Below are 27,404 nucleotides of genomic sequence, written 5' to 3'. Positions count from 1 at the left end.
TTAGGAGAGGCCTTAAAACCTGGCTTTTTACTCACTAACCTGGATTGCTTGATCTGATCTCAGAGAATTAGTGGTTCAGCGCCAGGGCACCTTCGGGTAATTGCTGCGCTTTAAAAATAATGATAACATAACATAATAATGCATTTTCTATAGAGTCTTTAAACATTCTGTCCTCTGTGGGCACGATCAAGTAATTTTTTTTAATTTTTTTTTATTAAAAGGCACCAATCTAAGCTTTCTCCAGTACACGTGTGCATCATGCTGCAATCAGAATGCCTGAGTTCCTGTCCACACAATCAGACTACCAAAACCTAGAGCTCCGGAGAATAGATATGGTTATCTATGTTGATCCACGAGACAACAACTATTGTCACACAATTACGAAGTATCACTCTGCCATGACGTTCTATCAGTGTTTTAGGCTCTCTGAACAACGTGAGAGGGGCACTCAACTATAGAAAGTTCTGTTCTTGCACAATTACTGTGCAATCAATTTCTGTAGCGCGATCCTACCAAACGGAGCTTTTGTCTTAGAATTACAGCCCTAGCAAAAAAATGTAGTATCTCTTAATGACCACGTGCCCACCTCACAACTTTGCTTCTCCATGTCTGCTGCACAACAAGGTTACACCACAAAAACTACACAATGCACCAACCCACTCTCAAACACCTTCTCCACCACCTACACATGCAGACCCATCAAAAGGCCTTCTTAGCCTGCTGGACGAGGAACATGATACAGAACAGCTACACAATCACTATCCTCATATACCCAATAGCAACACTAAGGACACCCCTGCTACAAGCACACAAAATACTGCTAACTCTTCTACAAGACAAAGTCACACTATCGCCAAAGCGCAATCTCTAAACTGTCTACTAATAAATGCTCGATCGCTCTCAAAAAACAAACATCACATCTACGACCTTCCCACTGACGCAAAACCAGACATAGGGGCCGATTAGGATGGCGGACGGACTTGCGTCCGTCCGCCACCCCTGAGTAGGAGGGACCGTCCGCATGGGCAGCGGCGGTCCCTCCATGGCAATTAGGATGTGACCGCCACCCTGGCGGTCACATCCTGTATGTTTTACATTGCGGCGGGTGCTGCTTGAAGCAGCACCCGCTGCAATGTAAAAAACGAAAGCTGTGCATTTGCATGCACAAAGCGGCAGGCACCGCACGGTGCCTGCCGCTTCGTGCACGCAAAGGCAGGGGGGTACCATAGGTACCCCCCATGTGCACCCCCCACGCAACCTTCCCCCAGGGGGCCCGCAACGGGCCCCCAAAGTGATTGTCCGTAGGCTTTTCCACGGCGGAAAAGCCGCCGCGGAAAAGCATTACTTTCCCTACATCCTAATATGGCTGGCGGTGTCTGATAGACACCGCCTGCCATGTTAGTGCTTTTCCGCCGTGGTCGCCTTCCGACCGCGGCGGAAAAGCGGCGGACAGATTGTGAGACCCACCAGCCATCCTGATTTGGCGGTGGGTCTTGCAGGCCTCCTCGGCGGATTTCCCGCATACTCCGGGCCGGCGGTGGCTTCCGCCGGCCCGGAGTATGCGGAAAATCCGCCATCATAATGACCCCCATAGTGTTCATAATTGAATCATGGTTTGGAGATGATATGGCTCCAGTCATTCATGAAGCAGTTTCTCTAGGCTATCATACGATCACTCAAAATCCTACAGGCAAAAAATTTGACGATGTCTCCATAAAAGATTGTGAGGCCCTTCTCACCAAATGCAATCCTACACCATCTTCCTCCTTCAACTTCCTGCTCCTTTACAGACCTCCACCTAGCAATGCAACATTCCCAGACACACTTCTAGACATGGTTTCAAATCTGATAACACTACACTCCAACCTATGCGTTCAGGGTGACCTCAACATTTGGTTTGACAAACCCAATATGCCACACCTGAAAACAATCATCACACGCCTAGACGCACTGAACTTGTATCAGATTCCCCACACACATCGCTGGACACATCCAAGTTGTTATTTTTACTAATACAGAACTAGTTACCTTTCAAACAATAACACCAGTCACATGGTCAGACCACCATTTGCTTGCTTTCCAAAAATAAAACAACACTAAGCGACGCACCTAAAAGCACCTTACGTGCATCCACCTATCAACTGTGGAACAAACTCAAATTGGAACACTTAGAAATACAACTAACATCCAGTACAGATCTAGAAACAATAAATTAAGTTCGAAAACTATATGAGTAGACACGGGAAGGTTTTGATATCCTGATGCCACTAAAAACCACACAACAGAACAAAGGAAAACACTCACTGTCGAGATATACAGAGATAAAGGAAATAAAACAACAAATTAGAAAGCTGCAACGTGCCTGACTTAAAACAAAAGTCGGTCAAGACAAACTTTGCCTAGAGAAAATTAACAGATTATACAAATCAGCTATCAAAAAAGCAAAGAAAATATACTATTCAGACGGAATTCAAAATGCTAAATGTGCAAAAAAGTATTCTATAAAACGCTCAATGAATTTTGTAAACCAAATTGCCTAGAAGGAGCTCATCCCGTTACTCTAGATTTCACAGACAAACTGGCAAATCATTACATGGCCAAAGCAGACACATTGGACTCATACTTAAAAAAAAGACAAAGCACCAACACTGACCCTTTTACAGAACAACAACCAAAGAATACTCTAACCCAGCCTCTCTGTTCCTTCCTAAATATTTCACACAATTAATTTATGGACCTGATCAACGCAAGCAGGCCTGCCAGCAGCCCTTCTGGCCCATGTCCACTGCAAACCTTCAAGACAATTCTTCTAACAACCTCTGCTGCCACTCCAGTAAGAAGAATCCTCAACAACTCCTTAACCACCGGAATATTTCCAGAAGAACTCAAAAAGTCATACATACGCCCATTACTGAAGCAAACAAACCAGGACTCGCTGAACCGTGACCACTACAGACTGATTAAAAATGGACCTTTCCTGGGCAAACTGATAGAAAGAGCAGCATTCGCCCAGATGTCACAATTCAATGAAGATAATGCCATACTTTCAGACTTCCAAACAGGATTCGGTCCAGGAAGAGGCACAGATTCTGCCCTCCTTGCCATCTGGAATGACCTGAAGAACACAGCTGACCAGAACGGGGTTGCCGTACTACTTCTCTTCGACTTCTCGGTTGCCTTAGACACAGTTGGCCATGACACCCTGATACAAAGACTCTACGAAGCCGGCATAGAGGGGATTGCTCTAAACTGGATCGCATCCTAACTTCGCGACATAACTAATGTCATCCATACCCCACCTTTCTCATCCAAACCGTACTTCACAAAAACACCTCACGTGCTTTAACTATGCACATAACACACAAATACTCCTTCAACTGAAATGCCCCTAAGACATTGGAAACGCGCCGATTTTCAGTTGTCTCAGAGCCGTGGATCAATGGATGATGTGGAGCCATCTCAAATTTGATGCTTGCAAAACAGAAATACTCACGTGTGGCGACTGGAAACGTTATGGCCCGCTCGCCGCGTGGCCTGATGATATGGGAACACCGCGTAAAGTATAGAAGGATGTACAAAACCTCGGAATGACCATGGACACATAGCTATCAATGAATGCCCAAGTGTACAAACTAGCAATATCAAGCTTTGTTACTATAAAAACTCTGCGATGAATCTTCTCCCATTTGGGATTTTCACACAAGGTCCAAGCTGCCATCTCCCTTGTTCTTCCAAACTCGATTAGGCCAATAACCTCTACCACGGATCACCTTTAACAACCATGAAAAGACTACAGCGGATTCAGAACTTGGCTTCCAGACTACTCGTATATAAAACCGCAAGACCACATCTCCCCTGCCTTAAAAGCCCTGCATTGGTTACCGGTTGCTAGAAGATCCACAGTCAAGTTGCTTTGTATCATCCACATGGAACGGCACGGCTCTTCATCAGGAATAAAATCACCAAACACATTCAACAAAGGAACCTGCGCTCTAGAGTGACACCTTGCCTCAAAATCCCAAGATACAAGAAAAATACATGGGTGGCACATCCTTCTCTGTTCAAGCAGCCAAGCTATGGAACTCTTTATACCCCAACATAAGATCCACGGATAACCAATTTGTCTTCAGAAAACTACTCAAGAATTGGCTCTTACCCACATAACCACCATACGCAAACAGAAATATACAGTATATCTCTCTGTATATAAGCAATTTTTCATACTATAGATATGCACCTTTATATGTGTATTGCTCTGAATAAACATGTTGAATAGTTATGCTTTAAAAAATATCTAGATCACTCGCAATGTTGAATATATGATGATGAACTGCACTGAGTAATACTATATGTATGTAACCTCCTTTCTTCGGCTTTGAAGTTCCCACGGTACAATTGTAAGTTTTTAACTGTATGACTGTGATGTACACCACTGTTTTTTGTTTTTTTGCACAGTTAATACATTTTTTTTTAAATAAAAAAAATATATAGATATGCATTAGTTCTGCTTACCGAATGTACAAATTACATTAGTCTATGTTTTTAACATTTATATGTGACTGCATGACTAAGTAATTCTTTTATCATATCTATTTATCTACAATTGCTTCACCATTGAATTACAAATATATATATATATATATCAAAATAAATACAATTAATTTAAAGTACAATAACGCTTGAAAGCAGGAGTTTATTTAATGCATCTTTAATCTACATATACTACCTTCCTTTATGCGTCTATATAACTTCCATGTACTTATGGTTCTATATATTTATTAATTCAATTCATCATATCCAATACATAACACTATTTCTCACACTATACCGCTCTCAATATATCCTCTACCTCCACTCTCTCATGCATCCCAAACCCCATACTACTACTATGATGCCCCAAATAACCCTTTCTAGACTCTTCCCTTCTCTACCCCTCATTGCTTCATCTCATACCCCTTTTACTCTTCTGATCCCCAAAAACAAGCTTTTCTAAACCCTTCCCTCTGACGCTTCCCCCTCCACATCCCTTTTACTCACACCAAGCCTCCTCTTACTGCTAGACGTCCAAAACAAACACACACAAATAATAAAACATCTAAATCCATCCCTCTTCTATCCCTCCACTATCCTCTTCAATTTAAAAAACAGATTAACTTGTCCACCACTCAAATGACTTTCATATTTCACTTTACTAATTCACCACTAATCCTTAATTGGTTCTGGAGTAGCGTGCCACTCACCGAAAAAGCACTTCAACACCCCATCAGGGGTAGCAAGCATTATATAAATGCAAACCCTTTTCTTTCCCTGCACTATCCTTCTCAATCCAAATAACTCACTAATAAACCCACCACTCAAATTACTTTCAAATTTCACTTTACTAATTCACTACTAATTCTTTATTGGTTCTGGAGTAGTGTGTTACTCGCCGAAAAAGCGCTTCAACGCCTCGTCTGGGGTAGTAAACGCTATATAAATGCAAATACAATACAATACAATACAATTACACCTTTGAACCATGCCCTCATCTCGCCCCCTCTACATACTGGGTGGGGAAGTGGGTGAGATTGTACAGCACTTTAACCCTTTCACTGTCCAGCGGAGCCCACTACCCTGCAGGCACCATCGCCTTGCTTCAAAGTTCTACACCAAGTGCTGGCCAAATCTTACCACCACCTGTCTGGGGCCCCACATCTGTTACTGTTGCACATTTGCTGCCCGCCTGGTCCCCCTTACACCTCCTTTCAGTCCGAGTTGTCTTCAGTCCCTGTCCATGGGCCTCTAGCCCGGTAAACCATCTCCTCTGCCCTTATGCAACAGCCAGCCACTGTGGGAATTGTTGTCCCTCCCCAGTACCTGACTATATACCTCCTGGCCACCATTAACGCTACGTTACAAAACAGAAGGTTGTATCTATCAAACCTCTGCTCCCCCAAACCATGAATAGTGGAGTGAGGAGTAGGGAGCAATCCAGAACCGAGGAGATCCTGCCCCTCACCTTCTCCCAATAACCGCACAGCTTCGGGCATTCTCACATCCTCCCCAATTTTCATAGGGCGTCTACGGAAGCCAAACTGTGCGTAAGCAGAGAGGAATATATTTGTGAAACTGCCTATTTGTGTGGGGGACCCCCAGTACTCTACACTCTAGGGCGGTTTCTTTCTCAACATCCCGGAGGAGGTCGCCATATCCCTGCAGGATGTGCTTTACCTGTTGATATTGGAGATATTGTCCCACCCGACAGTTCAAATAGTGCCTGGAGTTTGGGGAACAGTATCATATTCCCCTTCTTCCAGACGTCATTCACTTTTGAAATTCCCAGCAAGTCCCACTTCCTGTGTCCCTTCACACACTTCATTGTGTTTTCACAAAGACAAGGGAACCCGAAAGGTATGCCATAGGGACTTTGGGCAGTATCAATTTACAAAAAACAGTGGTCCCTACATGTGGACAAGATAACATACAAAAATCAATAATCATACACCTGATAAGTAGTATGTCTTTTGTCCAGCCGGACAAGAAAATGTATTTTAAATGTTCTGGTTGATAAAGTGAATTATAAGAACCAAAAAAGATAACAAGTGGGCACAGCCGTGACCCACAACAATCAAGACAAAACAACAAAGAAATGGCCAAAAGGGCAAAGCGAAAATCTGTCGGTATACTTGTGGTCAGTGCTACAGACTCAATCTCTTAAACATAACCATACCATTGCATCAAATAATATAGCATTATCATATTACATATGGGGTTTTTTTAGTCGACGACGTTTCGATGCCCTTTTACATTTGTGACATCATCATCAGGACAAGAATTATCAACATTATTGTTTTGTACAACAGTTATTAACACAATGCCTATTATCGCATTACTTTACATGAAGGAAATGGGAGGCAAGGGTGAAGGAAAAACAGGAAATATATATCAGTTTAGGCATGTTGGAGACAGTTTTTAAAAAAAAACGAGTGACTTCAGAATTGCGGCGAGTGAAGAGGTGAAGATTGTGACCTAGGAGGTGTTCAGGCATGCGTGTGGTTGGACGGAGCGGGTAATCGGCGAGTGAAGGGGATAGTGATATGAACACGAGTTCAAGGTCTCTATTGAGATCAATGGGATGTGAGGTAGAAATAATTTAATCAATATTGGCTTTCTGGCTAAGCGGTCATTCTGGTGATCGAATGGAAATAAGTCTAAGGCAATTGCATGGCTGGGTCGTGAATGACGTGAAGAAATAATGTGACTAGGTCTCTGGATGTGACAATAATCGCGGGCGGTGGCAGGAGAAAGAACCGAGTAACCTACATGTTGGTTTCCTCGTAGGTTTAGGAATACTGATGAGTAAACGCTGATAGATGTGCTTTCTGAGGAAAAAAAGGCGTGGGGTTAGTGATTCCGGTCGTCTGTCTTAGGCGGAGTGCCGGAGTGAAGGGGTAGGACATATTTACCTTTCACATCAAGTCCAGGGCTTCCATCAGGTTTGTATGGATTTGCCAGGAAAGGAGCGTGATGGCTCAATCTAAACAAACGGAGCGGGGTAGGAGAGTTAGATACACGCGTTGCAGTGTATCAGATTGCTCCTTGCTTAATTACCAAAGGGCGAGAGTCACTTACTTGTGATGGCCGGAGCGCTATGGCGAATACGGCAGTCCGATGGGATCGATCTTCCGGTCAGCCAGAGGAACAGGCTTTTCAAGCCACATGGTCCGTGGAAACCGATGAGGGACTTACTGTGACTTGGTATCTAGTAGAGAATGTGCAGCAGTGATTGATTAAATTATTTCTACCTCACATCCCATTGATCTCAATAGAGACCTTGAACTCGTGTTCATATCACTATCCCCTTCACTCGACGATTACCCGCTCCGTCCAACCACACGCATGCCTGAACACCTCCTAGGTCACAATCTTCACCTCTTCACTCGCCGCAATTCTCAAGTCACTCGTTTTTTTTAAAAAACTGTCTCCAACATGCCTAAACTGATATATATTTCCTGTTTTTCTTTCCCCCTTGCCTCCCATTTCCTTCATGTAAAGTAATGCGATAATAGGCATTGTGTTAATAACTGTTGTACAAAACAATAATGTTGATAATTCTTGTCCTGATGATGATGTCACAAATGTAAAAGGGCATCGAAACGTCGTCGACTAAAAAACCCCATATGCAATATGATAATGCTATATTATTTGATGCAATGGTATGGTTATGTTTAAGAGATTGAGTCTGTAGCACTGACCACAAGTATACAGACAGATTTTCGCTTTGCCCTTTTGGCCATTTCTTTGTTGTTTTGTCTTGATTGTTGTGGGTCACGGCTGTGCCCACTTGTTATCTTTTTTGGTTCTTATAATTCACTTTATCAACCAGAACATTTAAAATAAATGTTCTTGTCCGGCTGGACAAAAGACATACTACTTATCAGGTGTATGATTATTGCTTTTTGTATGTTATCTTGTCCACATGTACAAACCTTCACACACTTCAGGCATGCTAGCAAAGATGATTCCCAGAGTGGGGTCTCCAGTGTCACTCGAACCTTCCACCTCAGTGCTCGTCGCTTTATGCCATATGATAACCGCCTGTGTAGTAGGGCTTTGCAGAATATTCCCCTTGTCCACCCCATACAGCCAAAGGGGGTAACTCTTCAGGTCCTTTGCCCTCCGGTCTGCGGATGTTGGTTGTTCCTGCTGTGTCATAAATGCCTTTATTTACCTGCAGATGGGTCGCCCAGGAGGGCCCCCCCTTCGTCCACTGGCTTCCGCATCAATGCGGAGAGCCAATCCACAGCGGATGTCTGTCCCCTATCAGCCATCTGGTCACTGCTTCTACATCCCTGAAAAACTTGCCCGGTACTCTAAATGGGGAGTTCTGTAGTATATACAGAAACTTCGGGAGATAGATCATTTTATAAAGGGCCACACAACCCGGTTCAGAAATTAGGCGTTTTCTCCAGTGGGATACCACACCTTTATACTCATTCAGGATGTGCTTCAGATAATCCCGGAATAAAGTTTCAGGCTTCACAGTAACATAGATGACCAGGTACCTGAACCACGTCAGGCGGAGTCCACTCTGTCAGGGGGCAAGCAATGGATTTGTTCCAATTGATTCGGATTTTGGCATATGAACCAGACACCTCGAGGATGTATAGAATAGGGGGAAATCGAACCCTTAGGTTCGGCCCAATACACTCGAATACCACCCACAGAGAGCAACATCATGTCTTCCCAGTCTGGGTCCCATTTTAAGCCCCTGAGCAGTGAATCTCCTTGGATCCAGGGAGTCAGGGGCTCAATCAATTGTGAACAGTAGCAGTGATAGTGGGCACTCCTTTCTGGTGCTCCTACCAAGCCTAAATTCCATCAATCATGCCCCATTCATGCGGACCCGAGGTAAAGGCTCTCAATATAACAGGCCTACCCATTTCAGAAACACCGGTCCGAAGCCCATTTTTCACAGAACTGCCATCAAGTATGGCCAGGCCACAGAGTCAAATGCCTTTTCAGCATCTAGTGATAACAGTATTACTGGTTCACCAATACAGTCTCTTCGGGGCAGGCAACTGAACAGGTGTCGTACATTGTGTCTGGTTGCTTAATAAGGCAGAAAGCTTGATTGATCAGGAGCAATATAGTCGCTATCACCTTCATATGTCTGGTAGGCAGAACCTTTGCCAAGATTTTGGTTTCTATATTTTGTAGGGAGATCGGCCTATAAGAGGCAAAACTCTTCCATCAGCTTCCCCTCCTTGTGAATGAGGACCATGTAGGCCTGCCTGTGATCCATGAGCAGGATCCCTTCCCTCAACGCTTCCCCAAGCATTGCTTTCATGCTTTCTGGGCCTTCCAGCACTTAAGATGAGCTACGGCCACAGAGATTTCTTCCTCAGTCATCTCTACCTCTAAGGCCATGCTCACCTTCTCCCCCAATGGCAGGACAGGGAGGTCCCCAACAAAATTTGCCACATCAGTTGAGCTGTCTCCCTGTTTCGAGCTGTACATCCTGCTCAGATAGTAGGCAAAGGCTCGTGCAATTTCACCCAGAGGATCTGCGCCCCACAGCTCCCCTGGGGGTGGGCACCCTGTGTATGCATCTACGGCCCTGCTCCCTTCTGGCCAGCCAGGCCATCAGCTTACCAGCCATGTTTCCCAATTCGTATCAGCATCCCTGCTTGTTTCTAAAGAGTTGTCTTGCCTCCTGTCTCACTAGACTCCTGTACAACTCTCTCAATGCCTTTAGCCCCAGCGCCCATTCCATCGTATTGTGAGATACCTTTTCACTTTTCATTCTCGCTTCGTACTAGCTTATCCTACTTTTCCCTCCATGCATTCTCACTTTCCTGGTTTTCTCCTGTGAAGTGGGCTATTCGGTCCCCCTTCAATACCATCTTGTATGCCTCCCAGACTATTGTGCTGGAGCTCATCGTCCCTATGTTCTCCTCAACAGAGTTTTCCGTGACTTGCGTTATCAAACCCTAAGTAGTCTTATCTGTCAATTCCCAGAAGTCCAGTCTCCACCCCCTCTCAGGTTTGGGCAGTCCCGTCCAGGGTGTTGTTGCAAGTGGGGCATCCCCTCAACAGTATTCCGTGTTCCCAAAGGCTCCCACTAGGTGGTGCAATACCAGCAGACAGTCCAACATGGCTATCGACCACAAGGAGTTCGATGCAGAAGAGTAATGTCTCCTCTGGGGATTATGGGCCCTCCACAGATCGACCATCCTGGTTGCATCCAAGAAGTCTCCCTAATGTTTATCTACACTTTGGGGGATCCTGGATCTAGTCAGCCGGTCCATGTCTTACCTTCGAGTCAAGTTAAGGCTCCCTCTTGCCATCAACATGTCCTCTGGTGCATTTGTTATTCATTTGCTGAACTTCACCAGCCTCTTTCCCTGCAGTCCCCCAGTGGTGGGGGGAGGGAGAACCAGGAGGCCACCGCCAATCCTATGCCATTACAACTGCCATTTACCGACGCATAGCAGCCTTGGGGAGTGGGGGGTGGGGGCGGTCCACCCAGGAGCTGGTAACCTGCAGAGGTAACGTTTTCCACACCAGGACACCCAGACCCCTGATCCCTGGAGAAGCCTGCATGGGCCAGGAGCAGGTAATGTCCCATGTTGAGGAATCCACAGTTATTTGCCACTAAATGCATTTCCTGCAACAGAATCACAGCAGGGTCATGCCTTCCATATATGTAGTCACTATTTACCTTTTCAGATTTCTCTCCAGGCCATTAACAGTCCACAGCAATATTTTCAGAGGGAGGACCCCTCCAAGTCTGTTTTTCAGGTGATCTTTCATATCCAGTACTCAGGAAGTGCCGTTCTCTTTTGCCTCCAACGACGTGGTGGCTATCATGGTTGAAGTTGTGCTGCTTCCCCCCCCAAAAAAAAACTTCCCTAAGAACTGCCCCCTCACTACACTCTTGTGTTACAGGCTTAAAACGGCCTGCTTTCCCGACTACTGAGGTGTCTGTCACCCCATCACTGTAAACATTTAACACGTGAAACCCCAAAATCATTGCCTGGCATTGGGTATCAACAAGCTTCCAGCCCAAGCCGCCATCGTGAACAATCCTGAGCTTTCCCAGGAACAAGAGTGCGTACTGAATATTCAGGTGCCGCAGCTGCTTTTTGGCTCAGAGGAAGGATTTTGTTGTTTCTGTACTGCTGTGGTTTAGCCAGTGTGTATATTCACTCTCCCTCCCTCCAGCAGTCTGGACCCTTGGGTTTGTGCCACTTGCAGGATATGGTCCCTGTCCCGGAAGTTCGATACCTCGCCCTCAATCACCCTGGATTGTGCCCCGGATGCCGGCCAGGGACTCTGTGCCTCCATTCCACCCTGAACCACTTGGACGCGCCCCCTAGCCTGCTCTCCTTCGCCATGACATGCTGCGGCCAGACGGCTATGGCATGTGCACCCCACACCTTCCAGGCTCCAAGTCCCTATCCCGCTCCATCTCCTCGTGTCTCCCTGTCCTCCCTCTCATGGGAGAAGGGGGTCCGTCTTCAAGGGCTACTCACCCCAAGCGCTCCCCCAGCTCCAGCAGCAGACTGCCTCAGGACCTTTCAGATGCGTCTAGTGGGCCAAGGAGGATCGTGGGTGGGCATTACTCACTCACCAGGCCCCAACCGGTGTCCCAGGCCATTCTGAGCCACCAATCTATGTTCCTGGGATGCAGCAACTGGGCAACCTGGTGCCTACACAACCACATCAGAGGAACCTGCCCAACCCACCACAGCACTATGCTCCTCGCTGCAGCATCTGCGTCGGTGGGCATGCTGTCTCAGCTCGGCACTCTTCCCACTGAGGGCAATCCAAGTCAGTCCCTCACCATGCCGCTCTGCTCCTGTGCCGGACAAATCACCGCTGGCTAAGCACAGTATCCACCATCTTGTTTTTTCTCCCAGAGGCGGCTCCACTTCTTCCACAATTAGCTCTCCTGAGGGGGACTGTCCTCCGTCAATGGTGGCCGGGTGGCACCCCCAAATGCCCAAAGGCCACTGGGTCTTGTTTGACTGCTGGAGAGTAAGTGGGAGGGTGGGAGTGAGGGTGGAGTCAGATGGCGCTGGAGCTCTTCTCCTATGCAATTGCCACCATTTGCGCTCAAGTATATAATCACAGAACAAGAGAACCCTTATATTCAGAAGGGACAAAGGGTAGTAGTAGGTTATTAGAGACAGTGGTACCTTTCAAGAGAGATACCTAATCATAGACACAAAACTTCAATCAGGATTGGGTCTATTACTATCCAAATGGACGGTATTATAATTTAACAAACAAAATAAAACATGGAAACAATACATTGACATAAAGTGAGCAGGAAGTGACGGGGTTGCCGGAAATTAACAGATTTACTTACCTCAGGCATGTAACTTAAAAGTGACTTTTTAGTTAGATAAGAAATAACAATAGTCACAATAGAAAGAACATTTTGTACGCCGTATAAATCATAAATAACGGTTAGAGTTAATATGTGGTTTTTCGCGGACGTTTTGATCCCCAACAACGGTTATGAGATCATCAGGACTAGTGAATCAGAATGCCTGAGAAGTTGTCACGCTCGGGGAGATAAGGATCTCGTATCTGCCGCACTGCATAGTAGGAATTAATCTGGTTAATGAGAGGCCTAGACACAGTCTGATTCACTAGTCCTGATGACTAGTTACGCGACCCCCAGCAAAATCATCAAACCTCGGTTTGAGGTCTCCCACTTACCAAAAACCTTTTGATTTAAGTATTGAGTCACGTGGCGAAATCGGCCGATTTCATCAAATTAGTGATTGGTCCTGAAGAGAACCCCACCTTGCAATCTACGGGGTTCAAAACGAGTCGACCAGTATACATGTTGACCAATATACATGTTGTTGAGGTCTTGTTTATTTTGGCTGTGTAACAAGTGAATTAACGCAGATTTCCAATTTAACACTGTTACCGTTGGTTGCTCTTTGATTGATCAATCATTGCCTCTGGTGGTTTTTAAAAAAAGTAACAAGACCATAATGTTGTATATGTTCTATGTTTTATGTCGTCTATGTAAGTGAGTGATGTGTCTTGAATGTTGTCCAGCATTTGTGCGTTCTTTTTTAGTCATTCATGGCTCTTCAAGTCAAACTGTTGGTGTTGGTTTTTTGGTAGAATGTATGAATAGGTTTAAATATATGAGAATTCACAAAAATAAAATAATTTTTTGAAATAAATTCAAACACATGTTTTGGAATTGAATTCGAAAGGTAGTCATTATTTGATTTTTATGGCGCCTTGTCCTTGTGAGGTACTAAAATAAGTATCAGCATTGGCTCTCCCGTTGTTGTTTGTTGATTGAAGGCTCAGCCTTGCTGATTAGAGCCAGACCCTGTGTTGTTATACAACTCTTCACATAGATGGCCCTATAAGGCAATGTATCTGGTTGACGTTTTAGATTTATCCTTGAAATTAAAGAAGCATGATTTTACAGCGTTAGATTTTGATACCCTTTCTCTTATCGTATGGAAACTTGCAATGTCATCTGGCAGGTAGTCTCTCGGTGGATGGTGAGTCTGATTATTAGCATGGGTCACATATGCGTCCTGGGCCCCTGATCTGGATGGTTTTCTTGCAGTAGAGTACCTTCCACTTTACCATCACTTTTGCCATCCATCTCGTTCAGCTCCTCATTCTACATCTGTGGCCATGAGAGCGAACTGATTTTTTGCAGGAGGTGGTGGTGGTGACGCTGATTGCACCAAAGCAAGAACATGCTAAAGTAGAGGTGGCTGCAGTGAAGCTAAACAGGGCATACAGGTACATACCCTCTGCATGATATACTTCAGAGCATTTAAAAAAATCCAGCTGGCACTTGCACAGCTGTAAGTATTTAAAAGGGCCTGTCGTTATAAGGCTGATAACGCCATCTTCAATATCAATCATGTTCTTCATCTGCATCTTCATCCTGGGGGAAATGGATATCCTGTTAATGAAGACTAGGGGGTCCTACTGTCCCATCGCCCCCCCAACTCTTTTCACTGAAGAAAGTCTGAATCTGTTCTGGGTCCCCATACCGCTTTTAATCTACTTCCCTATTCATTAATTCTACCTCATGACTGGAGGCAGGTTCTTTCACAATCTCTTCCGGGGAAACTGTGTTATGGAAAAAACTTGGAGAAGTACCAATTGTCATAGCTGCCAGTCTCAACACCTCTGTACAATAGGCGCTGGGATTCCAAGCCGATGATTCAGAAAAGGGGGTGGTGATGAACAGAGTGTCTGAATTAAGCAGACCACTCTTACCCAGTCCAAAGATCAGGGCTTGATCCATCACCGTTATTTAGCTCACTGCCCCATCCCAGCTCAGAACCTGGCTATATGCAAATTAGTCTGTCCCTGGCCCAGTGCATCATGGGAACAGGGCAGACCAAACTACCAAGCCAATTCTTCACCAGAAAGGAGACAAGCTTCCGGGAACCGGTTTCTGCCATTTCAGGCGTCGTCGGCCCGGCTTGCTTGAATCCTGATGGAGCAGTGAGCAAGGGTCTCATGTCTGAGTATACCCTTCCACACTTATGGTGGACAAAATGATTCAGAAAAGGGGGTGGTGATGAACAGAGTGTCTGAATTAAGCAGACCACTTTTACCCAGTCCAAAGATCAGGGCTTGATCCATTACCGTTATTTAGCTCACTGCCCCATCCCAGCTCAGAACCTGGCTATATGCAAATTAGTCTGTCCCTGGCCCAGTGCATCATGGGAACAGGGCAGACCAAACTACCAAGCCAATTCTTCACCAGAAAGGAGACAAGCTTCCGGGGACCGGTGTCTGCCATTTCAGGCGTCGTCGGCCCGGCTTGCTTGAATCCTGATGGAGCAGTGAGCAAGGGACTCATGTCTGAGTATACCCTTCCACGCTTATGGTGGACAAAATGATTCAGAAAAGGGGGTGGTGATGAACAGAGTGTCTGAATTAAGCAGACCACTCTTACCCAGTCCAAAGATCAGGGCTTGATCCATCACCGTTATTTAGCTCACTGCCCCATCCCAGCTCAGAACCTGGATGGTGCAGTGAGCTAAAAAACGGTGATGGATCAAGCCCTGATCTTTGGACTGGGTAAGAGTGGTCTGCTTAATTCAGGCACTCTGTTCATCACCACCCCCTTTTCTGAATCATTTTGTCCACCATAAGCGTGGAAGGGTATACTCAGATGTGAGTCCCTTGCTCATTGCACCATCAGGATTCAAGCAAGCCGGGCCGACGACGCCTGAAATGGCAGAAACCGGTCCCCGGAAGCTTGTTTCCTTCCCAGTATAAGAATTGGCTTGTTAGTTTGGTTTGCCCTGTTCCCATCATGCACTGGGACAGGAACAGACTAATTTGCATATAGCCAAGTTCTGAGCTGGGATGGTGCAGTGAGCTAAAAAACGGTGATGGATCAAGCCCTGATCTTTGGACTGGGTAAGAGTGGTCTGCTTAATTCAGGCACTCTGTTCATCACCACCCCCTTTTCTGAATCATTTTGTCCACCATAAGCGTGGAAGGGTATACTCAGATGTGAGTCCCTTGCTCATTGCACCATCAGGATTCAAGCAAGCCGGGCCAACGACGCCTGAAATGGCAGAAATCGGTCCCCGGAAGCTTGTTTCCTTCCCAGTATAGGAATTGGCTTGGTAGTTTGGTTTGCCCTGTTCCCATCATGCACTGGGACAGGAACATACTAATTTGCATATAGCCAAGTTCTGAGCTGGGATGGTGCAGTGAGCTAAAAAACGGTGATGGATCAAGCCCTGATCTTTGGACTGGGTAAGAGTGGTCTGCTTAATTCAGGCACTCTGTTCATCACCACCCCCTTTTCTGAATCGGGATTCCAAGCCAGCATAATATTTGTCTCTGAAATGACCACTGCTATTTATGGCTTCTTCACTAGCAGGCATTGACTTATCCTTACGGATAAGGAGTTTACCTTTCTCACAACATATGGTAAAAGTAAATAACAGTCGGTATTTCTCTCCAGACAGAAGCACAAATCATGGAGTTTCCACTATCAATGCCATTTAAACACCGACTACAGAAGATTCACAGCTTCAGATGGAATAATTCAAGCATGTCAATCCATAAATGACCCAATGCTTGTGATGATATTGTTACCCCAATCAAACATATGAACACAGTTACTCAGGGAATAAACAGCCCCATGAATAACAAAAAACATTTCTCTATCAAACTTGGGGCGACAAAGATTTCTCAAAAACAAAAAAGAGCATACTCATATGCAACAGATTTAACAAATTAACATTTCTAACAAACTTACTTGAGGATACAGGGAGAAGGTCTCAGAAAATCTGAATGAACTTGGGTCATCTTTGTGGTATTCACCAAACTTCTGACACTGCAGAAAGAAACACAAGTATGATTAATCATTCTGGTTCTGTAAAAACCTCACATTACAGCTAAAGACCAATGTAGCCTAATAATGCTAATTCTTCTGTGCCTATATTTAGCAATCGATTGTTTATCATTTGATGTGGGTCATTACATGTGGATTTGTGGACTCTAACCTGCATATCAGACCCTTTGGTATCACTTGGCAACACTCACTCAATACAATCAAGAACAGATGCAAATAAATCTGACCAGTGAAAGGGAAGAACTGAAGTATGCTGCTATGTAGAAGTGAGTCTAGGGCACTAGGAGAGGAAATTACAGCATGGCTAACACAAAGAAGGGAGGAAGAGGATGACTGATCCGAATACTAAGAGCTGGAGGCTCCTCGAACAGATAGCTTAATTCTAATTAAACATTTACAGCTTCCTCCAGTATCCGAAGTCTGATGCCTCTTTATTTGCCATACACAAAAGTGAGTGTACGAAGCCTCAACCTTTGGTATTAACGAGGCATTCAAAACACTCAAGTAACACCTACAACTCACAAGAAAAAGGCAGGCAGGTCTGAAGACGATAACTTTAACCATTTGCAAAATGCACAAACAAAAGAAAATAAGCTCTGACAGACAGACAGGTGGCTTTACATTCCACATGTTTGTTAAAGGTGTTCTCATACCTGAGAAATGTCTGTCACTGAGTGAGCAATAGAACCATCGCAAGATTCAATCCTGAGATATCTTACCCAGACAAAATGAGTTACATTTGGAGATCGCCTTACCAAAGACCCACGTTCGCTCTGATCCTATAAAAAAACACTTGCTAATGAAAATACTCGAATCACGTGGGGACATATTATGTAGTGTATGATTGATGATGTAAACAAAATCAGACAAATGATGCCCTGAAGAAATGAGGACTGCATGTTTAGCGTTGAGAAACGTGTTGGTAAATTTTTGTGTAAAAATTATGTGCAAGGACAACTTTAAATTTCACTACCAGACATTAAAAAAAATAAAAAAAGGATTATAGATTAATACCCTTGCATGTTTTGGAACAAAAAAGTATTTGACATTTTCAGTGTTTAGGTTGGGACATTGCTCACCAAGTGCTGGCTAATAAGAAAACAAGTTACTTACCTGTAACTTTGGTTCTTCAATATTGGGAACTTTCATAGATTCCCATAGCTTGTATCATTCCCTGTCATCGGAATGGGAGTCTCAGAAACAAAATAACATAGCAGTAGGTACAAAAGAGAAAGAAGAGGGCCTAGGCCTCATTCCCTTTTGTATCATATTCACCTCTTTTCGCAAAAGAGACCAAAGTAAAGCAACAGCTAATCAGATTAGCCTCACCCCATAGAACCCTTCTGAGAGAACCTCAGAGCCTCAGATTTTCGTTGCCATTGTGTAACAGTATAACAAAACCTGCTGAGGGCTGAGCTTTCCCAGGGGAGGAGGGCGAGCGCATCGGAATCTATGAAAGTTACCAATACTGGAGAACCAAAGTTACAGGTAAGTAACTTGTTTTCTTACTCCAGTATTGGAACTTTCACAAATTCCCATAGCTTGTATCAGAGCAGCTAGCAGTCTGAAGCACATTTTGGTCCCTCATTGTAATCTCTTCCTCTCTTTTCACCATTTTCTATTTTCCCTTTTTTTTCTCACATCAAGCAAAACATTAATCAACAGTGCAATAACATTAAAAACACATAGCAAAATGTGCTAATAATAACAAAGAAAGGAAGGAGGGAAGAAAGGAAAGTTCACCACTCAATGGAAGAGGTTCCTCAGGACTGCCTGGCCTACAGCCGTGTCTTCTTGTGCCGCGGTCTCCAGGCAGTAATGTCTTGTGAGGGTGTGCGTGCTGCTCAAAGTTGCAGTCCTACAGATATCTTTAATCTGGACTCCCGGAAAGAGAGCCGTAGACGAAGCCATGGACCTTGTAGAGTGTGCTCTGACTCTGCCCTCTAGAGGCTTGCATGCTGCTGAATGACAGAATCGTATAGCACTGGATGGCCACCGAGCAATACCCTTGCGGGGAGCACTAAATGCAAAGAACAATGGAGAAGATTTCTGAAATTCTTTAGTATGATCCAAATAAACCTTCAAGCATCTCTGCACATCCAGCGAGTAGAGTAGAATCACCGGTTCATTTAAATGAAAGTCCAATGGCACCTTAGGTATGAACTTTGGATTAGTCCTTAGAATCACTGTATTTTTCTTGAATTGGAGGAAAGGTTCCTAGATCGTTTGAGCTTGCAACTCACCAATTCTTCTTGCCGAAGTGAGAGCTAGAATGAGGGCCATCTTCCACAAGAGGTATTTCATATCTGCTCGATGAAACGGTTCAAAGGGATGCTTCATCAGATGGGTGAGAACCAAATTCAAATGCCACGTGGGAGGCAGAGGCCTCACTGGAGGAAAGACTCTAAATAGGCCCTTGAGAAATTGCTTAATAATCCTGGCTGACCAAAGGGAAGGCCCAGATGCAGTGCGTCTATAGCGAGAAACTGTCACCAAATGAACCTTTATGGATGAATGAGCCAGACCTGCCTTAGCCAAAGACAGGAAATAAGGAAGAACCTGGTGAGGCTGAAACGAAAAGGGGTCGATATCTTCCTGCTGACACCAGATACAAAATCGTTTCCATTTTAAACGGTATGTCTTGTTAGTAGAAGGAGCTCTAGCCTGAGAGAGAATCCCCCTTATCTCTTCCGAGAGACCTAGACCAAGAAACTCTCGCTGCTCAGGAGCCTTGCTGACAGGTGTAAGGAGCGAGGATCCGGATGCCAGACTTGGCCCTGGGACATCGTGAGAAGATCCGGAACCGTCCGCAGAGGATGTGGAGGGTCCAGAGACAGGAGGGGAAGCTTTGTGAACCAAAACTGCCTCAGCCAAGCTGGAGCTATTTGGATCATCCTGCACGGCTCCGTTTTGATCTTCCCGAGTATTCTCGGTATTAACGGAATGGGGGGAAAGGCGTATACAAATGCGCCTGACCAGGCTACCGAAGGCGCATTCCCTAGCGATCCGCGATGGTGTAGCGTGCTGGCGTAAAACTGGCATTTTTTGTTCTCTGGGGTGGCAAAGAGATCTATTGAGGGTTTGCCCCACCTGTGGAAAATCTCCTCCAAGACTGTTTGGTTTAGTTCCCATTCGTGCCTGACTGGCGAAAGCCTGCTGAGCATGTCTGCCTTTTCGTTTTGCACTCCTGGAAGGGGTTCTGCCTGTAGCGATATTTCATGTAGGATCGTCCACTTCCAAAGCTTCTGGGCCTCCTGCGACAATGGAAGAGATCTGGTACCCCCTTCTTTGTTTATGTAGTGCATGGCCGTGGTATTGTCCGTGCGGACGAGAACCGCTAAACCCTGCAACCGTGGAAGAAAGGCTTGCAGTGTCACATGAATCGACCTGAGTTCCAGGAGATTGATATGAAGAAGGCGGTGCTGAGGCAACCAATGTCTGATTAAATGCAAGTCTTGAAGCACCTCACCCCAGCCTTCCAGCGAGGCATCTGTGGTCACTACTTGAGGAGCTGGATTGATTATGAAGGATAGACCTGGGGATACATTTTCTTCCTTCGTCCACCACAAGGCTGCCTTCTTCATTGCCGCAGTGGCCACTATCTTGTCGTTGAACGATCTGTGAACTTTTTTTTTTTTTTTTGCAGAGTTTTATATAGCGCGAACTAGAACCGAACCGAATCAGTTATCAGAGCGCTTTACATAGCACCAGTTACGTTACATGAGGACACACTTTCATTTTTTTTAGGCACGGGAGAATAAGTGATTTGCCCAGAATCACAGGGGGTTTTTGGCGTCGTTACCGAGACTCGAACCCAGATCCCCAGGTCCGAGGTCGAGCGCCTTATCCGTTAGGCCAACCCCTCTCCCCTGTGAACTTGCTGCCATTGCATGTCGAGTGGCTCCTGAAATGACCGCATCCGCAACCTGCAGTGGGGTATTAGAGGAATGCACAAAGAAATCACTCCTAGCAGGGATTTGTATCGGCGTACTGAAAGACACTTTCTTTTTCGCAACAGATGAGCCATGAACATCAGTTTCTCTTGCCTTTCGAAGGATGGAGAAGCGTTGCTGAGAGACGTGTCTAGGATGGCTCCCAGGAATTGTACCTTTCTGGACGGGCAGAGAGAAGACTTCCCCCTGTTGAGAATCAGGCTCAAATTGCTGAACAGATTCGTACATGCATCGACTGTTTCTTACGCTGCTCGCCTGGTCGGGGCATTCAGCAACCAATCGTCCAGTTAGGGAAAGACTTGAAAATGCTGCCTCCTTAGGAAAGCTGCCACAGGTGCCAGCAGCTTGGTAAAAATCCTTGGAGCAGACCGAAGCCAAAAGGTAGAACCTTGAACTGGACGTGGCTCTTGGGTACTGTAAACCCCAGAAACCTCCTGTGGGCTGGATAAATCGGTATGTGAAAATACGCATCTTCGAGATCGAGAGTGGCCATGAAGTCTCCCGGGTTGAGGAGACATAAAATTTCCTGAAGAGACACCATCCGAAAAGATTGGCTTATGAGATAGGTGTTGAGCTCCCTGAGATCTAAAATGGGCGCCACTTCTCCTGCGTCTTCTTGACCAGAAAAAATCTGGAATAGAAACCTTCTCCCTTCTGAGAAAAGGGGACTGGCTCCACGGCTCCCTTGAGGAGCATCTGATGAACTTCGAGCCGCAAAAGACGCAGAAGTTTCGAAGGCAGGGGGCTTGGAAGGTGGAAAATGAACAAACTCCAGTGTATGGCCACCTTGAATGATATTGAGTACCCAACGGTCTGATGTAAACGGCTTCCAGTAGTGGAGGTATTGAGACACCCTGCCTCCCACAGATGTAGTCGGGGAGGAGGGTATAGCAGGCAGAGCCAGAACGCCGCTATTGTCGTTTAGAGGAGTCACGCCCCTGGCGATTCTGCTTTGCTCTAAAGGTAGACCTAGAGAAAGAAGAGGTCTGGCCTTGCTTCTGATGATAAGACGGGCGATAGGACTGAGGCGTTGAACCATAAGAAGAATACCGTTGCTGCTGGTATGGCCCCTGTAGGATGTGATACTCTTTCCTCTGGCTCCACGGAAAGGAACCTTTCGATCTTGTAGCGTTCCTAGGCATTTTGCCCTCTCCGTATCCTTTTTTATGTCCTGGAGGGCATCATCAATATGTTTGCCAAATAATGCCTCACCATCACACGGAATGTCCAGGATTTTGTTCTGGACCTCCGGCCGGAACCATTTCGCCCTGAGTCAGCCTTGATGACGAAGCACAGCTGCGCCTGACAGCGAGCGGAAAGCCGCTGTGGCAATATCCATTTCACATCCGCTGATGTAGCCTCTCCCTCCTGTAAAATCTTCTTCGCTTCCACCTTGGACTCCTGTGGCAGCTGATCTAAATACGGTGAGAGGTGGCACCACATCTGGCAATCGTATCTGCCAAGGATTGCCAACGCATTAGCTGCTCTAATCACAAGACTCGCCATCGAGGAAAACCTTTTCCCCGCATAATCTAGGGGTCTGCCTTCTTTATCAGGAGGAGGAGTCAGGGGCGCAGAAGGATTGCGAGATTTTCTCTGAGCCGCCTGAGATATTACCGAATCCGGCTTCGGCTGACCTATTAAGGATGCTGGACTATCATCAGGGGCCTTGTATTTTTTCTCCAGGCGTGGCAAGAGTGGAATGTCAGTAGCCGGATTCTTCATTGCCTCTAATCCTTCGTCCCAGACATGGCTGACAATCAGAAGGGAACAGACCATTTTCCGATAAGGTTCTTTAAAATCATAAAGAAAATACTCTGTTTGAACAGAAGGCATGGGAAGTTTAAATCTACTTGTGGCTCTTTCCATCAGCTTGTCAAACCCCACCAATGTCTGCCGGGGGAGAATCAACTGTACCCGGAGTGGGAGAAGCTGGGTCCTGAATCACGTAGTCATCTCACTCCACACACTGGTCAGGCCAATTACTATCGTCCTGATCCTGGGCTGAGGAATCGTCCTGTCCCTCCGGAACCACTGGAGGTATACCTGCGGTTGTGACACAATCTGGGATGGTGCTTTTGGCAAAACCACAGAAGAAGCTGATGGAACAGACACATCTTGCACAGCAAAAAATGGAGGAGGAGGAGGTTGTGAGAATCTTTTCTTATCGTCCAGCAACATGCCCTGAAGATCTGCCAAGAGGGAAGAAGGAACAGAAATCATCTCTTTGCCAGCTTCCTCCCGACGATGAAAAGACTGCTGGTATGAGTGTTCATGAAGGTATTCGCCTTCAGAATCAGTGTCTTGGCATTTGACCAGAAGCTGTGAGGGGCTATTGGCATAGCCAAAAGAATCATTTTCATCTCCCTCAGAATCTTCTTCCTCTTCAAGCAACAGTGTGGGAGGCAAGGGGGCAACCCTCCTTGGAGATGCCATATCCGGCGTTATCCTTTTCAGAGAAATGGTGATTCTCTCCGTCGACGAAGATGGTACCGTCGGCGGTGAGGATGAAAGAGAAATCATCGTCGACGAGGTCGTCGACGAGACATCCACTGTCGACGGTTGAATCGTCGATGAAGAAATGGGCTTCGTCGACACTGCCGTCGACAAAACAGTCGACACTCCCGCCGTCGTAGTTGTCATCGTCGACGTTGTAGATGCCTTCGTCGACGACACTGTAGTCGTCGCTACCGTCGTCGACATATTCGTCGCCGCGCCCGTCGACATTTACGTCGAAATGTGGAGACTTGAAGGTACCGTCGACGAGCCAGTCGACGGTGGTACTTTTTTCACCTGTAATTTAGCAGTCTTCGTCGACGGAGTCTTCTGCAGCGTCGTCGATGACTTGGTCTTTTTATCAGACTTCTCAGATGTTAGAGAAGAATGATTTTTGAAAGCTTTAGCAGACTTCACCACTGCTGTAGCTGAAGGTAGTCCTTCCCTCTCCTTTGCACCACGGTGAGGAGATTTGCTAGGACTCCGGCTCTCAGACTCAGGGGAGTTCTTTTTTGAGGCCTTTGCAGGACGGTCTGCGGATGGTGAAGGGGAAGCCCTACCCCTCTTCACTGACCTTCTGGGTGAAGTGGCAGATGATGAATCCTCGCTATCACTTGACAGAGTTTTTTCCTCGACTTAGGCTTCTGGAGACAATTGAGGAGGCGACCCTCACGGTCCCGAGAGTCTTTGTTGAGAACGTGCGGCAGATCTAGCAGTCGGCTGCCTTGTGGTCAGGGTACAGGCAATAAATGCAGTCTTTATGCCAGTGCTCCACATACAATCTTTTCTTGCCACAGGTGAAACTAGCCTTAAAAAGGACTTTCTTCTCCTTGTCAGACATTTCAAGATTATATATTAAACAAATCTGAATAAAAAATGCTGAAAAATAGTCAACTAGAGTTGAAGTGAGCAGAGCTCAAAGGAGACTCCCTTAGCAGAACGTGTGGTAGAAAATCTGAGGCTCTGAGGTTCTCTCAGGAGGGTTCTATGGGGTGAGTCTAATCTGATTGGTTGTTGCTTTACTTTGGTCTCTTTTGCAAAAAGAGGTGGATATGCTACAAAAGGGAATGAGGCCTAGGCCTTCTTCTTTCTCTTTTGTACCTACTGCTATGTTATTTTGGCTACCGAGACTCCCATTCCGACGACGGGGAATGATACAAGCTATGGGAATCTATGAAAGTTCCAATACTGGAGTAATGAATATGCTACTTACCAGTTGCATCTGTTCTTGGCATGTAGGGCTGCTGACATTCATATCTATAGCATAGATCGCCGCCTAGTGTTGGGTCCGGATGATTGCACATTGTTGTCCTGGAAGAGTCTTCGAAGTATCACGAGATAGGTGGCTCCTCCCCTGGACTACAGTGCGTATGGGCATCGACTCCATCCCCAGATTGTTTTTAGCCATTGTGGCAAAGATGGAGTGTAATAGTGTAAGCGATGGCCATGCTAAGAGTAAGTGTTAAAAAGTCTGCAGCCGCTACAGGTGCCGGGGAGGAGGGCGGGCGATATGAATGTCAGCAGCCCTACATGCCAAGAACAGATGCATACTGGTAAGTAGCATATTCAGTTCGAGGCATGTGGGCTGCTGAATTCATATCTATAGCATAGAATACATAGCAGTCCCTCCATTAACGGCGGCCGCCTGTGCCAGCTGCAGAAGTCTGAAAAAGTGTTTTAAGAACAGCCTGCCCTACAGCTGCCTGCTGCTTGGAGTGCACATCTACACAGTAATGTTTAGTAAATGTGTGTGGTGTAGACCATGTGGCTGCTCTACAAATATCTTCCAAAGGGATATTACCAAGGAAAGCCATAGAGGCCCCCAACTTGCGGGTGGAGTGGGCTCTTGGAGGGACCGTTAAAGTGCGCTTAGCCTTGTGATAGCAAATCTGAATGCACTTAACGATCCACCTGGCTATACCTGCTTTGGAAATGGGGTTGCCTTTGTGCTGGGCTGAGAAGGCAACAAAGAGTTGTTGTGTTTTCCTAAAGTCTTTGGACCTATCGATGTAGTACATCAAGGCTCGTTTGACATCAAGAGTGAGGAGCATTCTTTCGGCTACCGTTTCTGGGTTTTGAAAGAATGCGGGCAGTTCAATGGTCTGATTGACATGGAACTGCGAAACCACTTTAGGAAGAAATTTAGGGTTAGTGCGCAGCACCACCCTGTTGGAGTGACTTTGAATGAATGGCTCTTGTACAGTGAGCGCCTGTAGCTCACTAACACGTCGCAGAGACGTAATGGCAATGAGAAACGCCACTTTCCATGTTAAGAACTGAATCTCACATGAATGTAGAGGCTCAAAAGGTGGGCCCATCAACCTGGTGAGGACCACATTGAGGTTCCATACAGGAGCTGGCGGGGTCCTGGGAGGGATGACCCGCTTCAGGCCTTCTAGGAAGGCTTTAATGGCAGGCACTCTGAAAACGGAGAGATGCTGCCTGTTCTGGAGATAAGCCGCTATGACGGATAAGTGTATCCTGATGGAAGCGTATGCTAGATTGCATCTGTAAAGATGTAACAAATAGCAGATGATGTTGGGAGTGGATGCATCTAGCGGGTTGATGTTGTGTTTAGCACAGTAAATGACAAACCGCTTCCATTTTGCTGCATAGCAAGCTCTGGTAGTGGGCTTCCTTGCCTCCCGTATGATATCCATGCATTCAGGAGGCAAGTTAAGGTAGCCAAACTCTAAGACTTCAGGAGCCAGATCGCCAGGTTGAGCTGTTGCGGATCTGGATGCTGAATATCGCCATGGCTCTGCGTCAAAAGACTGGGCGTGAGGTGTAGCCTTTGATGCGGTACCACGGAGAGTTCTAGAAACGTGGTGTACCATGGCTGGCGTGCCCACGTTGGAGCAACCAGGATGAGTGTTGCATTAGCTTTCTTGCCACCAGCGGTATGAGAAGTGCTGGGGGAAAAGCGTACGCAAATCTGCTTGACCAGTTCATCCATATCGCATTGCCTTGCGACTGTGGGTGAGGGAACCTGGCGGCAAAGCTTTGGCATTTTGCGTTTTCCCTAGTGGCGAACAGGTCTATCTGTGGATGACCCCACTGCTGGAAGTACGGGCGGAGTACTGATGGATGTATCTCCCACTCGTGCATTTGGTGGCTGTACCTGCTGAGCAGGTCCGCCATTTGATTGTCTGTGCCCGGGAGGTGTTCCGCCATTAGGAAGATGTTCCTCTGAATGGCCCACTTCCACATGCTCTCAGCCAGATGAGACAACTGTGGAGAGTGTGTACCTCCCTGCTTCTGGATGTAGTACATGGCCGTCATGTTGTCCGTCCGGATCAACACGACCTTGTTGCACAGATGTACTTTGAATGCTTTCAGTGCCATGAAGATTGCCATCAGTTCTAGGTAGTTGATGTGCATCTTCTTTCGCTGCATTGTCCATAGTCCCTGCACTGTGTAGTGGAGTACATGAGCTCCCCATCCCTGGAGAGACGCGTCCGCCGTCAGGATGATCTGTGAGACAGGCTCTTGGAACGGTCGGCCCTTGCAAAGGTTGTGTGGATTCCACCAATGCAGAGAGTTGTATGCCCGACCGGTGACCAACACTAGGTCTTTCAACTGCCCCTGAGCCTGATTCCACTGATGCGCCAAGCATTCCTGGAGCGGACGCATATGTAACCTCGCGTGCGGGACTATGAAAATGCAGGAGGCCATCATGCCTATCAACTGCATGAACACTCTCGCAGGAAGCGAGTGTTGCGGTCTGAACTGTTGGATTAGCGACTGGATGTTGTTGATCCGCGCCGAAGTTGGCTGAGCCGTGGCTGCCAGAGTATTGATTGTTGCACCTAGATATTGCCGCACATGAGCCGGCTGAAGGTGCGACTTTGGATAGTTTAGGGAGAAGCCCAAACCGTGAAGAAGGTGAATGGTGTGGGACATGTCGGCGGTGCACTGCTGGGCCGACTTTGCCTGAACCAGCCAGTCGTCCAGATAAGGGTAGACATGTACGTTTTGTCTCCTGAGGTGCGCCGCCACTGTCGCTAGACATTTGGTAAACACTCTGGGGGCCGTGGTCACTCCAAAAGGAAGGACCTTGAATTGATAATGCCGATTTTGAATGG

At 46.2% G+C, this 27,404-nt stretch overlaps 1 protein-coding gene across 4 annotated transcripts in view; it reads right to left on the bottom strand.

The window, feature by feature from the left end:
- SEC23A (SEC23 homolog A, COPII component) overlaps window positions 1–27,404 on the bottom strand; it is an 891,592-nt gene that overhangs the window by 284,589 nt on the left and 579,599 nt on the right. For all 4 annotated transcript variants that reach the window (XM_078659766.1, XM_078659768.1, XM_078659769.1 and 1 more), the window contains one exon: window positions 16,775–16,852. In XM_078659766.1, the coding sequence (XP_078515892.1) occupies window positions 16,775–16,852 (78 nt within the window). The remainder of the gene's footprint in view (window positions 1–16,774; window positions 16,853–27,404) is intronic.

Source organism: Lissotriton helveticus, chromosome 9, assembly GCF_964261635.1.
Source record: "Lissotriton helveticus chromosome 9, aLisHel1.1, whole genome shotgun sequence".
NCBI classification, from domain to species: domain Eukaryota; kingdom Metazoa; phylum Chordata; class Amphibia; order Caudata; family Salamandridae; genus Lissotriton; species Lissotriton helveticus.
This window is presented reverse-complemented; position numbering and strand designations above follow the sequence as displayed.